This window comes from Taeniopygia guttata, chromosome 2 (assembly GCF_048771995.1).
Source record: "Taeniopygia guttata chromosome 2, bTaeGut7.mat, whole genome shotgun sequence".
NCBI lineage: Eukaryota > Metazoa > Chordata > Aves > Passeriformes > Estrildidae > Taeniopygia > Taeniopygia guttata.
In genome coordinates, this window is record NC_133026.1 from 31,959,359 (window position 1) to 31,973,731 (window position 14,373).

At 39.9% G+C, this 14,373-nt stretch overlaps 1 protein-coding gene, 1 long non-coding RNA gene and 1 other non-coding gene across 3 annotated transcripts; 2 read left to right on the plus strand and 1 right to left on the minus strand.

Annotated features, from left to right (window-relative positions):
* Window positions 1-571: 571 nt before the first annotated feature.
* Window positions 572-6,562, minus strand: TOMM7 (translocase of outer mitochondrial membrane 7). The gene is given in 3 exon segments (NM_001245299.1): window positions 572-1,578; window positions 2,733-2,781; window positions 6,386-6,562. Coding segments are annotated over 3 exon segments (168 nt in total). The 5' UTR covers window positions 6,489-6,562; the 3' UTR covers window positions 572-1,562.
* A 73-nt stretch (window positions 6,563-6,635) lies between these two features.
* Window positions 6,636-14,136, plus strand: LOC140682624 (uncharacterized). Its single transcript, XR_012054548.1, has 3 exons — window positions 6,636-6,860; window positions 12,071-12,106; window positions 13,744-14,136. It is a non-coding gene; the product is annotated as an uncharacterized lncRNA (long non-coding RNA).
* On the plus strand, window positions 12,356-12,442 carry LOC115494158 (small nucleolar RNA SNORD93). Its single transcript, XR_003959160.1, has one exon. It is a non-coding gene; the product is annotated as a small nucleolar RNA SNORD93 (small nucleolar RNA).
* Window positions 14,137-14,373: the final 237 nt, after the last annotated feature.

Here is a 14,373-nt window from a genome sequence, read left to right on the forward strand (position 1 = left end):
TGTTCCTTATCATGAGTAAAGCCACTATCAAGTACCAACAGATTATTTCATTATGATTACCGTTAGATATCATCAGTACAGAAAAATAAAAATTTAATTTCTTTCATAATTTAAGACTATGAGCGGTTACATTAATCTCAAGTTACTGTAAGAGAAAAGGCACTTTTCTGCACTAGCGAAAAGCTGCACTAGCAAAAGGATACATGGTCAGAAGACACTGTTCTGCATTCAGTCCTTGTACTGTTCCACTGTCAGCAGTCTATCAGCATTAGCCATGCCAGTATTTCATGGAATTTGACTGAGTTATCATGATTACTGGAATTTTAAAGAAAAGGCTGATTTGCATTAGCTCTCATAAACGTTTTCACTTTTTTCTTTCCAATTCTTGTCCTTCATTTTAAGTTTTCTCCCTTGGCTCATTTCTGTTTCTCCAATCACAGCCCTTAAACACAGTAACACTTTACCATGAATTGCCATGGCAGATTAGAAACCAAGGAATCTCTTATTCTTAAACATTTAATTAATGTAAAAAAGCCTGAAAATTCTGTGGCGTTAAAAAAAAAAACCCAAGTCAAAATCTATAATACCTTTGTTGCAATGATAATTTTGAGATAAACATTATTTTTTAAAAATCACTGCAGAGATACAAACTACCCTACACAGTTCTGGAAGGGAAAGAGCAATCTACCCAAAACAGCTTCTATTTAACAGAAACCAAACAGTCACCATTTAAGTGCTTGAACTTCAGTGTTAAAAGGGGGAAAATCAACTGAAACCAAAACAACCACGGTCCAAACAGCAAGACTTCAGCATAAAAATGAAGCACATACCTTGTTTAGGGCACTTGTTTTCTTCCGTCAGTTATACATTAGCAACTTTCTCTTACAGTGAGAGTCATTTATACACATACACACAGAGCACTCAACTGTTCTGTCCTCCCACCCCATCCTAGATCCCAGAAAACATAGAGAGCATTTAAAGGTAGCATTTTACTATCTGACTGCGCTAGAAAACACAAACATACACATCTCTCAATCCTTACTGTATCCACAGATAAAAGAATCCAGAATGAGATAAAAAACCTGAAGTGGATCAGCACAGTAACCATCCACAGAGGCTTACCAACATTTGGGCAAGGAACTTTTGAGGAATATTTAAGCATTTAAGGCATTAGCTCAATTTTCTGGTTACTGTGAAGATAAAGAGGAATCTTACCCAAAAGGCAATTGTTAACAGAGATAAGTATGGGAATTAAATATTTTGGAAAAAAAAAACACAACAAAATAAAACCCCCACCACAGGTTTCTGTAATAAATAAACCACTACATTATATTATGTAAAGACTTAAAAACAACATGCATCCATTCAAACAGTATTTATTTAATTACACCGTAATGCAAATAAGTTAGGTCCATATAAACTTCATTTTGTTGTATGTACAACCTATGGCATTAGCAAGCTGATTGAGCCAGCTGGTCTAAGTGTCGGCCTCTCCTCTGGAATGTACGCATCTTCTGACACTCTGTCCATCGGCTGCGTCTACAACAGGACCACCAGAGCCTTCATCCCCAAAGTAGACTGAAAGGGGAGGGGGGAGGAAATCAAAGTCAGATTTGCAGCACATACTTGTCTTTAAATCGATATCTATAAAACACAAGTCTGGAGAAACAGCCTACAAATGTACAGAATAAACACTAGCTCCCAAAATACTGAAATAATGCCACCTTTAAAGTAAAATTTAAGGCTACAGAGCACTCAACATGAGCATCTGTAAGCCTCAGATTAGACAAAACATCTGTTCATGGTATCTACATATATGTATTCTGGTACAAAACACATCTTTTACACTGCACGGATGCACACAAAAAAAAGAAGTCTCAAACCACCAGTGAAGCTAAACATAGAAATGCTGTCAACAAGCAAATAACTGCAGCAACTTGGTTATTAAGACAACAGTAGATTCCACTGAAATTGTAATATGATCTTACCACTGTTTTTCCCATATTTTCTACTCTGAATCACTGAATCCTAAAAATGGGATTTCTATATACTGTAACTATGTAAATTAAGAAGAGTTAATATATGACTTTGCAAACAATAGAGTCCATCAATTATTTAAGAATACCTGGTTCTGCACAGTAATCAAAGGCATTTCTTGAAAAAGAGAAGAACCAGCCGTTCTCCAAAACTTTAATTAGACCCAAGGAAGCCCTTCAATAACACTTAAACATCACTAGAACTTAAGCATTAATAATTGCCATAACATCACAGCATAACAAAGAGTGCCACAAGAAAGAGGCAACACGAGCCAAATGCACTTTGCTTCATGACAGTGACTAATACTGAAGGATACAGCCCTTTATTTCATGCACCTTTTATGCAGTGTTATTCCCCCATTTGCAAAGGCAGGAGATTGGATTTTGGTTTCCATTTATGCTAGAAATCTGAGAAGAAACTTGCACAAACTAGCTCTACCACAAATTAGAAGGGCAGCTGTCATGCAAAAGACACAGGAAGTTCCATATCTTAAAAACTATGCAAGATTAAGAGAAAGGTCTTCCCAAGAACTAGAACTTTGCTGACTTGTCATTTGAATTTCCAAAGAACAAGAACCACAACAATTAAAAACAAGGGATGGAAGCATCAATCACATCTGTTGCTGGCTGGAGATAACACCCAAACCAGTAACTATTTGCACTGGGTTTGTATGAACATTTGGAATCAATACATACCTCCAGATAGTTGGCTCAGGCATTCCAGGATCTGCACCTCTCTTAAAACCTGAAGTGAAACATACATTACATACATATAAAAAATAAAAAAGTATGTGCAGATTCCTGCATAGTTAAATCTCTATGAAGTTATTCTAGCCCATTAAATAGCAATTAAAAAGAAAACCACTGAACACAGAATTGTGATTCATGAAGCTGTGCACTAACCTGAACAAAAACTGCACATTCTTACAAGAGTCAGAAAGCAAAGAAAATAAATACCAGTGTACATTTTTCTTTTTTTAAAAAGTCTTACCTGCATCTTTACCTGGCTTAAAATTCGGGTCAACTAACTGTGTGAGATGAAGGAAGTCATCTACCCCAGAGATCAAGACATGCACACTTTTACACACACAAACCCACAGATTTTAAATGTTGTTCAGAAAGCAACCTAGCAGGGCTCTACCAACAAAGACACTTAAAACTGGTGTAAACACCTCGAGGCCTAACAGGCAATTATGCAGTGACGTCTGACACACAACTTAGAAGCGGCATTTCAGTAACAGTTCACTCAATTTAGCATGGCAGATACTAAATGTTAAATCAATTAAACCTCAAATCTTCTATTCTGACTGGCACTTTTTGGAAAAAGTAACTTACTACTAAAGCTTGCAAACCAACAAGCTGTTTTCTAATACCCAGGAAAATGAAATAAAAGTTAACTACAAAGAGTTCATCCCCAGTCCCCAGTGACTCAAATATACCAACTGATCAAAGTTATATGTATACTAGGGAAGCAACTGAAGGTTTAGTATATGAAGTATCTTTGCTCTCTGGACTGTAAAATGAAAGTCTTGAAACAGAATCATGCAATTCAGGCACTGTTCAACACTACACTGGCTATCTAGAAGTGAATGTTTCATGAAACATATTGTTTCCATCATTTACAGAAAAAGAATAATTCATGTCATGTTGCCTGAAACACAAGCCACAAAGGTTAATGGAAAACCTTCCACTAACTTCACAGGCACTGGAAAAGCTCTTTGAAGATAACCTTGAACGATCTGAGAAAATTAGACATCCTGACACAAGTTCTTTGGCTGTCATACTGTCCAGCAGCAGAGCTTAAAAATTCATGAATTGCAACCACACTCTGTGTGTGTTGAATGTTTCTGGCTCCTTGCCTTACTCCCGGTATTTTTAAATAAGCAAACCAGGTTTAAAAAAACTGCATTGGTCTAATTTACTGACTTAAAACCAGGCAGCCACTTTAAAGAAAGTTTAAAAAAATACAACAAAACCCCACCACTTAACTATAATTGCACGTTCTCATACTGGGCTCCTCCTACATGCCCTGAGCTAGAAAGCCTTACAGAGAAAGTTACAGGCTCAAATTTGCTGACCATTTCCTTGCCTATTTTTAGCTCAGCAAGTATTTTATATACACAGTCACACCTTCCCTCCCAGATTCAAAAGTAATCCAAGTAGAGATCCTTTCAATCCTGCAGACTTTGGGCACTTGCCACCTCCAAATGTCTATGGCAATCAAGGTGGCATCTGCACTTCCCCTTCCCATCTGCTTATACCTTCATTACTGCAGATAAATTTATAAGAAGGCAATGTAGATGTGATATAGCACACTTATTTCTGGAAATATGAATCTAAACTACTACAACCCTAAATTTCTCACTGCTACACAACAAAAAATATACTAGGCACCCTGGCATTAGTGCAACTGTAAACACAACAAGGTGGCCTGATAAAATTTGAACTAACTTATTTAATGTCACTAATGCAACTAATGTCACTCTGATGCCACTAAGAAAAAAGAGCATCTTTCCAACATCCACATACACTGTCATAGAAGTAAAATCTAAACAAAACTTCAACAACAAATTAGGTCAAACAACACTGCTGAAATTCCCACCCAAAACTTACTAATTTAAATTCACTGATGAACTGAAAATGGAAATGCAATTGTAGTTCAGACCTAATAATGCTAATTAGTTTTTTCCATAGTTTTTGAAGTGACGTCTTTTGCACGCAGTTGTTGCTAAAGCACTTCTGTTAACAGCTGAAGAGACCAACGTTTTCCTGGTTGTTACCTATAAACAAGCAAAGCCCTTCAAACCAGGCACTGCATTCCCTTCAATTAATCAAAACAACCTCTCAGATTTGACTGGAAACACATCAAGTTCCCAGCCATCCTTCATGTTTGCATTCAGTGCAAAGATGCTTGCCTGGTTTAGGTGCTTTTCCCAAAAGGCCCAACAGTTTGGGCAGAAAGTTAAGCCAAATCAATTGCAGGAATCAGCCTTCCTGGGCCCCTCTGTTACAAAAGAAGTGAATAAAAGTGTCTGGCCTCTCTTTAACAAGGACGGCTGATGGCATACCTCTCTAACTCAGCAGAACTACCACGTGGTAGTGATGCCTAGCCAGCCCCATGACAGGAGCAAGCAAAATATATCCTGGGCACCAGGCACAACAGCAAGGCATCTCCTTAACATTCCACTGCAGCTTGGAAACAGGAGCCACACTATTTTTGGTGTAAGAGAGACTGTAACCTGTATTCCTGTTGCTGGAAATTCAATCTCAGCCAGAGGCTGCCAATGCCCTCAGTGCCAAGAAGCAGAGCTCCCAGCGTTCTGCTCCCCACAGACTCCCTAGAGCACAAAGCACAGCGTTGACTGCTACAGCAGGCAGTCACTGACACAGGGTTAAATCGCAGCCCCATTTGCTGCTCGGCTGCTTCAGTGCTCTGCTCACTCCCCAGACAGGCCCTCACACAGGACTGGCCTCCAGGGAGGAAAAGGGGTAAAAACCTCTTTATTACAGAACCACAGAATTGTTAGGGTTGGAAAGGACCTCTGAAGATCCCCTAGTCCAACCCCTGCTAAGACAGGTGACACAGGAATGTGTCCAGGTGGGTTTTGAATGTCTTCAGAGAGGGAGACTCCATGACTTCCCTGGGCACCCTCAAAGAACTTGTTCCTCATGTTGACGTGAAACTTCTTGTTTATGAGGTGAAACTACTTCTACAGTTTCTGGCCATTGCTCCCCATCGTGTAGCTGGGCACCACTAATGAGTCTGGCTCCAGTTTCTTGGCACTTCATTAAAGCATATTGGTACGCTTTAATGAGATCCACTCCCAGTCTTCACTTCTCTGGACTAAACTGGCCCAGTACCCGCAATCTCTTCTCATAATAGATGCTTCAGTCCCGTAATCATCCCCGTGGCCTTGTGCTGGACCCTCTCCAGCAGCTCATCTTTCCCGTACTGAGGAGCCCAGAATTCGACACAGCACTCCAGATGTGGCCTCGCTAGGGCCGAGTAGAGTGGGAAGATCGCATACTTTTTCTTCACAAAGAAAGGGGGGAAAACAAACAAAAACCATACAGGCACACAAATAAAAAAACCCAAACGTAACAAAAAGTCTCCCCGTCTCAGTTCTGCCGAGGGCAGCCCCGCCCGCCCCTCCGCACATGCGCGGCGGGGGCAGCGCGGCGGGGCGGCCCTGGCCCCCGGCCCTTCCCCGGCCCTTCCCCGGCCCCGCCGCTCCCCAGCGGCTCCGGCCGGGCCGGGGGGCGGAGAGCGGCCATCGGAGCCGGCCGCACACACCCGGCCTCGGGAATGGCCGCCGAGGGCCCCCGCGCGTCCCCCGCCCGGCACTGACCGAGATAGAGCACTACGGGGATGAAGCCCCAGCGGATGGCGAACTGGCCGCCCTTGAAGAGCTGCTGTAGCCGCTGCTTGGCCTCCTTGCTAAGCTTCGGCATCCCGGCGGCGGGGCAGAGAGGAGGAGGAGGAAGAGGAGGAGAAGGAGGAGGAGCGCAGCCGCTCTCGCAGCAGTGCCGTGCGCTGGGCGGGACCCATCTGCCGGCGGCGGGGCGGGGAGCGGGGCTGGCCGCGCCCCCGGCCGGGCAGGGAAATGGCGGCGGCGGGGTTCGTGCCGGGCTCCGGGCGGGCTCTGCCCGCTGCGGCCCCCGCGGGCTGAGGGAGCGGCAGCGGCCCGGCGGGGCTGTGTGCGGGCTGTAAGCGCTGAGGGTCTTCTGCCCGCCTCGGCTCCTGCCGCACTCCTGTGCGTGTCCTTCCCGGAGCTCTCGAGGTGTTGCGCAGACGCCGCCTCTGCAGGGTGGGAAGTGCCTTCGGTAAGTGAAGGGTAGAGATGGAGTGATAAGGAAAAGTGTTCCTGGAGGAAACTGGAAATGCGTCTCCATGATGCTGTGTCAAGGAAGGTTTAGGCTTGATATTAAAAGGAAAATAATATGAAAAAGGTTCTTCACGCAGGGGGTGGTTGGGCACTGGAACAGGTTCCCCAGGGAGGTGGTCACAGCACCAACCTGACAGAGCTCAAGAAGTGTTTGGACAACGCTCCCAGGCACACGGTGTGTCTCTTGGCACGTCTCTTGGCACATCCTGTGCAGGGCTAGGAGTTGGACTTCGATGATCCTTATGGGTCCCTTCCAACTCAAAAATACTCCCTGATCTTTGGTACTAGGCTGTGTGATATATCCAGTCCATGGAAACAAGGAGTGAAAACTTGATTAGAAATATGAGGAGAGACATGATACATAAAAACTGCGAGTACAGCACTTGGAACTTGTTGTCCTAAAAACCACAGAGCCCAGATAAGCACTGAGGCATTTTGTTTTTTAACTAGTAAGTGAGTGGCCTCTGTCCTTGCAGTGCCCTAACCACCAAGCTACTGTTTGTTTGACACAACTTACATGACATCTGGCTCTGTAGTGTCTATGCCTTTGATTCAATAATTTATATCACGTTTTTACCATGTTTGCATTCTTTCTCAGGTAGCCTCCGGCCCTTTGCTGTAATGCCAGATCCAAGCCAGATGCAGGTCTTCAGGTTCTGCTATTACTAATGCAGCTGCAGAAGTTTACCCCATCAGGCTGTATCATGTCTGCTACCTATAGCAAAGTTCTGCATGTTATATATTGGTTTGCCTACAGCAGCTACATGAACTTCTGTAGCCATTTTGTCACATTAAGAATAACAGCAAGTCAGATATCTTTTTAGAGACAAGAAAAAATCCAGGGATTTTTTAGAGACAAGAAAAAATCCAGGGATATAATAAATCTTACATATTCAGATATACCATTTACTCTTCCAGTGTATGGGTGCCTGTTCTGCCATTTCAAGATGATAAAAATAGGAGCTTTTTGCTCTTTACTTGCTCTCCAGGTGCAGGCAGGTAGCAAGCTGCAGGCAACATGAGGAGTTCTGGCAGCCCATGGCTTGCTTTTGCCATGGTCTGTGAATTATGAAAGTGTGGGAGGATGAAAGAATATTTTTTTTGAGGTCATGGCACAAACATGCAGTCATGTTGCAGAATGCACAGCCTTTCCTGCTCTATAGCAGTCCCAGTGCCCTGTGCTTCCATACACATTAAATGTGGGATACACCATTATTTCTAGTCATAGGACTGACACACATTTAATGATATCTGACAAGTAAAGTAGAGGCTTAGATTTTGTGAGTGTCTCTTTTATAAACTGAATAGCTTATCCCTATGGAAAAGTTAGGGATAGGAAAATACAGTGCTGTCTGTATTCATCATGAACATCAATATGAAGTTCATAGGACTATATACCTACATGTTTCCCAAAAGAATATGCCTTTGGTGGGGAAATCCTAGGAATTCTAATTGAAAATTGAGAGGAAAAAGTCTTTCTATCCATAGGTTTGTGTTGGATTTCAATTTTTTTGGTATATCACTGTTGTCAAACTTTTCAAATTAGTACACATAAGTAGAATTGTACAAACATTCAAAATTACTAATTTACTCTTCTTCTGAACCAGTTTAGTGCAAGAGGCACATTCATTAATCAGCAATGGCTTATAATACTCAAAAGAGAACTCAACTATTGAACGTGGTTTTTCGACTTGCAGGAACCTGGTTTTCAACAGTTTGTATTAAATTGGTTTTCCTTTGTAGATGAGGCCAAGTAAGCTCTGTTTTCACACTGTGGTTACTGTTACAGCTTGTTCTTTCTAAACATACAAAACCAACTGTTCATTACAGTGCACAGCTTGTTAACAATCTCTTCCAAAATATTGCAATAAAATATGACCCACTGTGGTGGAATGAAATTCAAAAGGTATTTTTCCTTCCTGTAAATTTACTGCAAGTAGGATTGAGAAGGTCAAATGTACAGACCTGATTTGAAGGGTTGAACAGTTGCTCTGTCTCCTTTGAGATTTAGTTTAACAGTGTCACGTGTGACACAGTGCATATGTTATTGTGGGTGTTCCTGAGAAAGGATAGTCACCAAAGTGTGCCACATGTACCAAATCTCTTCTTCCCTTCACACATTGAGTCAAGGAGTAATTTTCCGAGTACAGAAACATGTTAGCCTTCATTTCTCACATCTGCCAATTTGAATGTTTGACTAAAAGCTTGTAGGTTATTTCATTAATTTAACTACAGAAGACAGGAAACTAATAGCAAGAAAGTTAGTATTACTTTGCCAGCTTTCTCTCAAACAAAATCAGCACTAGAAGAGCACAAGGGTGTGTGTTTGGTATGCAAATAAACCAGTGTTGATTCTGTATAGTTGCTGGTCTAGATCTACATATTCTTACATACTGAAACTATGAAAGGATGTCTATAAACTAAGAATTTTGACTGGAGAAAAGCACCTATTTCATCATAATAGTCCATAGTCAACATCCATAGTCTCAGACTGTCCAACATAGCATGTTTGCATTAAAGGATCTCAACTAGCCAACCAACCAACAAACCCACAACTCCTCCACAACAAAAAAAACCACAAACCAGTAGATGGTTGTGCTGACTGCAAAAGTTTTCCATGCCTTTTTTTGGCTCCTGTGTCACCTAGGTTGTTAGAGGATCTAAGAGCTCAGACAGAGGGGGAGGGAGAGCAGCAGTCATTCTCCCTGCAAGTTCATGGGACAGCACTAGTCACATAAATATTGGCAGTTAGCCTCTAAAAGCAAATGTGCCTGTGATGGGCATGAAACAATGAGCTTCTTTGAAGGGAGAAAACATAACACCCAAACAAATGGGTATGTAAGATGGAGGTGACTCTGCCTGACAAGGCAGAAGTAGGATTTTATGAGTGTGCTGTTGGTATTCATGTTTGTAGTTATTGTGGTAACACTCCTATGAAGGATTTTGATTGTATTTGTTTTTTTTCTTGTGGCTGATAATGAAACCAAAACCATTTTGATTTTATTTGAATTTTTTCTTGTGGCTGATAATGAAGACAATACCATTTGGAATGGTGTATCCATTAACTAAGGAGAACAAGAGCCCCAGTTGCTGGATTGATGAAAGAAAATTAGTGATACCATAGATGTTGAAAGTCTTTTGTTGCAAAAAAACCCCAACTGTTTGAATTTCTTTTGCCTTGTAGCTTCATGTGATCAGCAATAACAATAAAATCAGAAACAAAATTGCAGAGGTTTCAACTGGGACAACAAGCATGAATCTCTAATTTTTTATTAGCTTGATTAGCAATGATTCCACAAGTGTTTTCATAGCAAATAAATGTCACTAAGTATTCCTGGTAAAATGGCCAAATATTCCCATTTTTATTGATAAATGAGGGAATTGAGATTCTTATAGACATGACTGAATCGCTGAAGTGTCAGATTCAGGAAATAATGTCACTTGGTCAGATGGCGTTTTCTTTTTGAGTGCAAAGGGTACCTTTCAGGTTAAAGAATTCCAGACTTCTAAAGCTTTATCTCAGCAAACCATAAAGTAAAGCCATGAAACAGTACATGCAACTCAGAGGCTGATGAAGGAGACAAAGTGCAGTGACACATTGAAGTCTGTAAAAAATCACTGTAAACTTTGTAGAAAATTCCCTGCAGGCCTCCATTAAGCACTTAGCAATCTCACTTTTGAGATTTCCCCAATATACTGACAAAAAGCTGCATTAAATTCATCTACTTGGGAACAAAGATTGCGTTTGACCCTATTTAGGAGGAGCTTAGATTTCAAAGATGCTATGGTGGATGTTTCATACTTTAGGATTATACCATAAATCAGTATAAATAGCACAAGAACATAAGGAAGAGCTCTTCAGCAGATTTCCACTGCAGGCTGAATCTTTATGGTGTCAGTAAAAACAGTAGTATATTATGACTAGACATTCTATTTCACTTCATTAATATTACTAAACTTCCTATTTTTATTGTGCCCTAATAATGATGTTCCTTCTATTCTATTTTAGTATTCCTATTAATTTGGTCTAATAAATCCTTGCTTCTCTGCAGTACTACTGATCTGGGAAATGTTCCTTTTCATTTCACAATGACAAGAAAAACAGAGACAAAGAGAAATGGAAAGTACTATGGTGAAAGTAGCAAAGACTTAGTCTGTCCAGTTAGGTCATGTGCAAAACATCCAGAATTCTAAATTGCCTTCTTAATGTTATTGAGACCTAGATTAGTTTGGGGTGAGTATATGTGAGCTCTTGCATTTGGCATAATTTCCAAACATGCTTGGAATGTAGAGCTGCAATGCATATAAAAAAATTTCTGTCCAAATTAGAATCTTCATATGACTTTCAGTATGATACTAGTTGGATATACTCTGGTCACTGTCTGATATGGGATATTTCCAATAAAAGTGATATTGCCAGTCACTTTGCGGGTTTCAGCTGGGGTAGAGTTAATTTTCTTCATGGTGGCTGGTATGGAGCTGTATTTTCTACTTGTGCTGAACAGAGGGTTGATAATATAGAGGTGTTTTGTTACTGCTGAGCAGAGCTTCTACAGAGCCAAGGCCTTTTCTGCTTTTTATTCTGTAATGCTGGTGATGCTGAGGGTGCATTAGAGGCTGGGAGAAGACACAGCCAGGACAGGTGACCCTAGCTGACCAAAGGGATATTCCAGACCATGGGGCATCACGTCATGCTCTGAATATAAAGTGGAGAGGAAGGAGGAAGGGGAGACATTTGGGGTGGTGGTGTTTGTGTTCCCAAGTAACTGTTAGATGTGATGGGGCCCGGCAGTCCCAGGGATGGCTGAACACCTGCCTGCCCATGGGCAGCAATGAAATGTGTGCACAGCTTTTGCCTTCCCTATTAAGCTGTCTTTATCTCAACCCATGAGTTTTCTGGCTTTCACCTTTCTGATTTTCTCCCTGATCACAGTATTTGTGATGCATAGTGAGCGGGTGGCTGTGTGGGGCTTGGCTGCTGCCTGAAAATTATTGAAAAATCAGTAGAATGATCAGAGTGGCAGAAACAAGCAGCAAAGTGTAGTAATTTTGTATATTTACTACAGTAAGTATACAATTTATTTATTTAAAAATAAACCAAAACTGAGTGGTGACATGGAATTGTAATTGCATTATTTTTCATTACAGCTTCTGAGGCCAGGGAAGGAGAAATGGCAGTCTGAGGTGAGCATTGAAAGAATCTCATCAAATGCTTTTAGAGACCTCTGAGAAGAACTTTGATGTGCTTAGAAATTTAATATTACCTGCTTCTAACAACTGTAATGTTCTTTAAAGCTTGAAGTTCCCATTCTGCCCATCTTTGCTGAATAATGAAAATTAAATGTTACACTTAGAGATGCTGCTTTTTACCACAGATAGTTTTTCTAAAAATGCAACCGTTCTTCAATGCATTTTTTTTATGATTGCAGTACTTGGCCAAGGATGAAAGCAATAATCTGATTCCTTACATACTTTAGTGATACGCAAAAATCTGATGGATAAAAGGATTTTCTGAGGCCAAAATTAATACCCATATTTACTCATTCATTATTTTAAAATTAAGCTCTTTTTTTAGCAGCTGAGCAGCAAAGGTTTTGGTAATTCATGGAAGATTTTCCTCTAAAGGTATTTTATTAATGTAAACCTTTTTTTTGTCTACAGATCTCAAACAGATTTTTGTTGCTGAAGAATATGTTGTTTTAGCAGCACATATATATAAAGATTTTAATGGAATTTAAAGATGCTTATTTTAGGCAAAATTTTACTATTATTTAAGCAAGGTGAGGAAAACAATGTATTCCGATTCCAAAGTCTTTTCTTGTATACTTGTCTTTATACCAATTCCAGCCTTAATAAATTGTATTGTGGTGAAACAACCATGAAACTGATAACGTAAGTCTTTGCAAAGAAAAATGATACAGGACATAGAATTGCAACAGAAGAAATTCAAAAGATATTTTTGATACTGGGTCTCTGATACACGACATAGAATCACAGCATTTGAAAAATAATAGTTCTAACTATAAGTCATATTCTGCTTTCTCTCTTCAATGCATGTTGTAATAGTCTTTCTTAGCATACAACTACAAAAAATGATGCTGAAACAACTTTTTCTGACAGTGAAATATTTGAAAATGTAACTGATTGATGCACAGCACTCGCTTCACTGATTTAGAGCTTCACTGAATAGAGCTTTCATATGCACTCTCAGATTTTGCAAGATAAAGGTATACAACAGGCTACTAATTAACTCTGGTTATAGACTAAGAGAAAACATGTAGTAAAGCAAAAAGAGTTGAAATATGCCAGGTAGATCTGAAACAGGTTGGTTTGAGTTTGTTCTGTGTTTTAAGTCCCAGTAAAACAAATGATAGGTAATTTCAGTTACTGTATATATCCTTAAGTATAATTTTTTGTTGTAACTTCCAAAACAAGAAGGGTGTTTGTTGAAACTAATATTTTTTTCAGTGTAAATTAAAATTTAATTCAGTATAGCTTTAATTTCAATAGAATTTAAAGCATAGCACAATCTAGGTTTTAGTGTTGTCGTTATAATAGTGTTTAACAACTTGTAATGCAAATTACAGAGTCCAGATCATAAAAGAAAAGGCAAAAATATGTGTATTTTCAGATCTTGAATAAGATATCCAGTCAACAAAGGAAATGTGTCATGTGCATGTGCAAACTGAATAATTTGTAGTAAATCTAAATTTACTAATTATTTAAACTGAACATAGGAATTAATTTATCTTCATTGTTCACTTTGAGTGAAAAGACTTCAGAAACCTAAGGACAAACCTATTGTCATATTCTTAATTCAGCAGGGCCTAACCATGACCAGCAAGGTGAGGAGCAGTTCATACATCCCCTAGCACAGACCACTCCAGGAAGAGCTGCCTTTAGAATTCGGAAATTCAACCAGTATGGACAAAAGTGTCAGTGTTTATGTCTGTCTTCAGTTTTTGTATTTCAGTGGTTCAGATTTCACTGCAAATTCTTTGAGATCTTCAGCACATGGAAGATTAGAATCAGTAATTTAGTATCATAATGAAGAGTAATTAAGGCCTTTCCCAGATACCAGAAGGTGATCAAGGAAAGCTCGCTTCTTTCTTTCCAAGTCTCATCTGCTGCTATCAAGAGTAAATGAAGCGCAACTCATGGTTAATGAAGTTTTTACTATTCTACTAAAATAAAATTTAGTCTCTTAAAATGCCTCCCTTTTGCCTTTTCTACATAATTTCTGTCCCTACTTTGTCTATTTTAGTGGAGTCATAGCCCATATTTAGCCCAGACAAGCATTTTTAGGTTTTACTAATTTCAAAACATTGTCAAGTAGATACACTAGTGTGTCTTCTCTATATATTGTCAGCCTGATTCATGTGCCTGTAAGTTCATCTAAGACTCTTTCCACTGTTGCACAGAAAACAAATGATCTTTCAGGGAAATACATG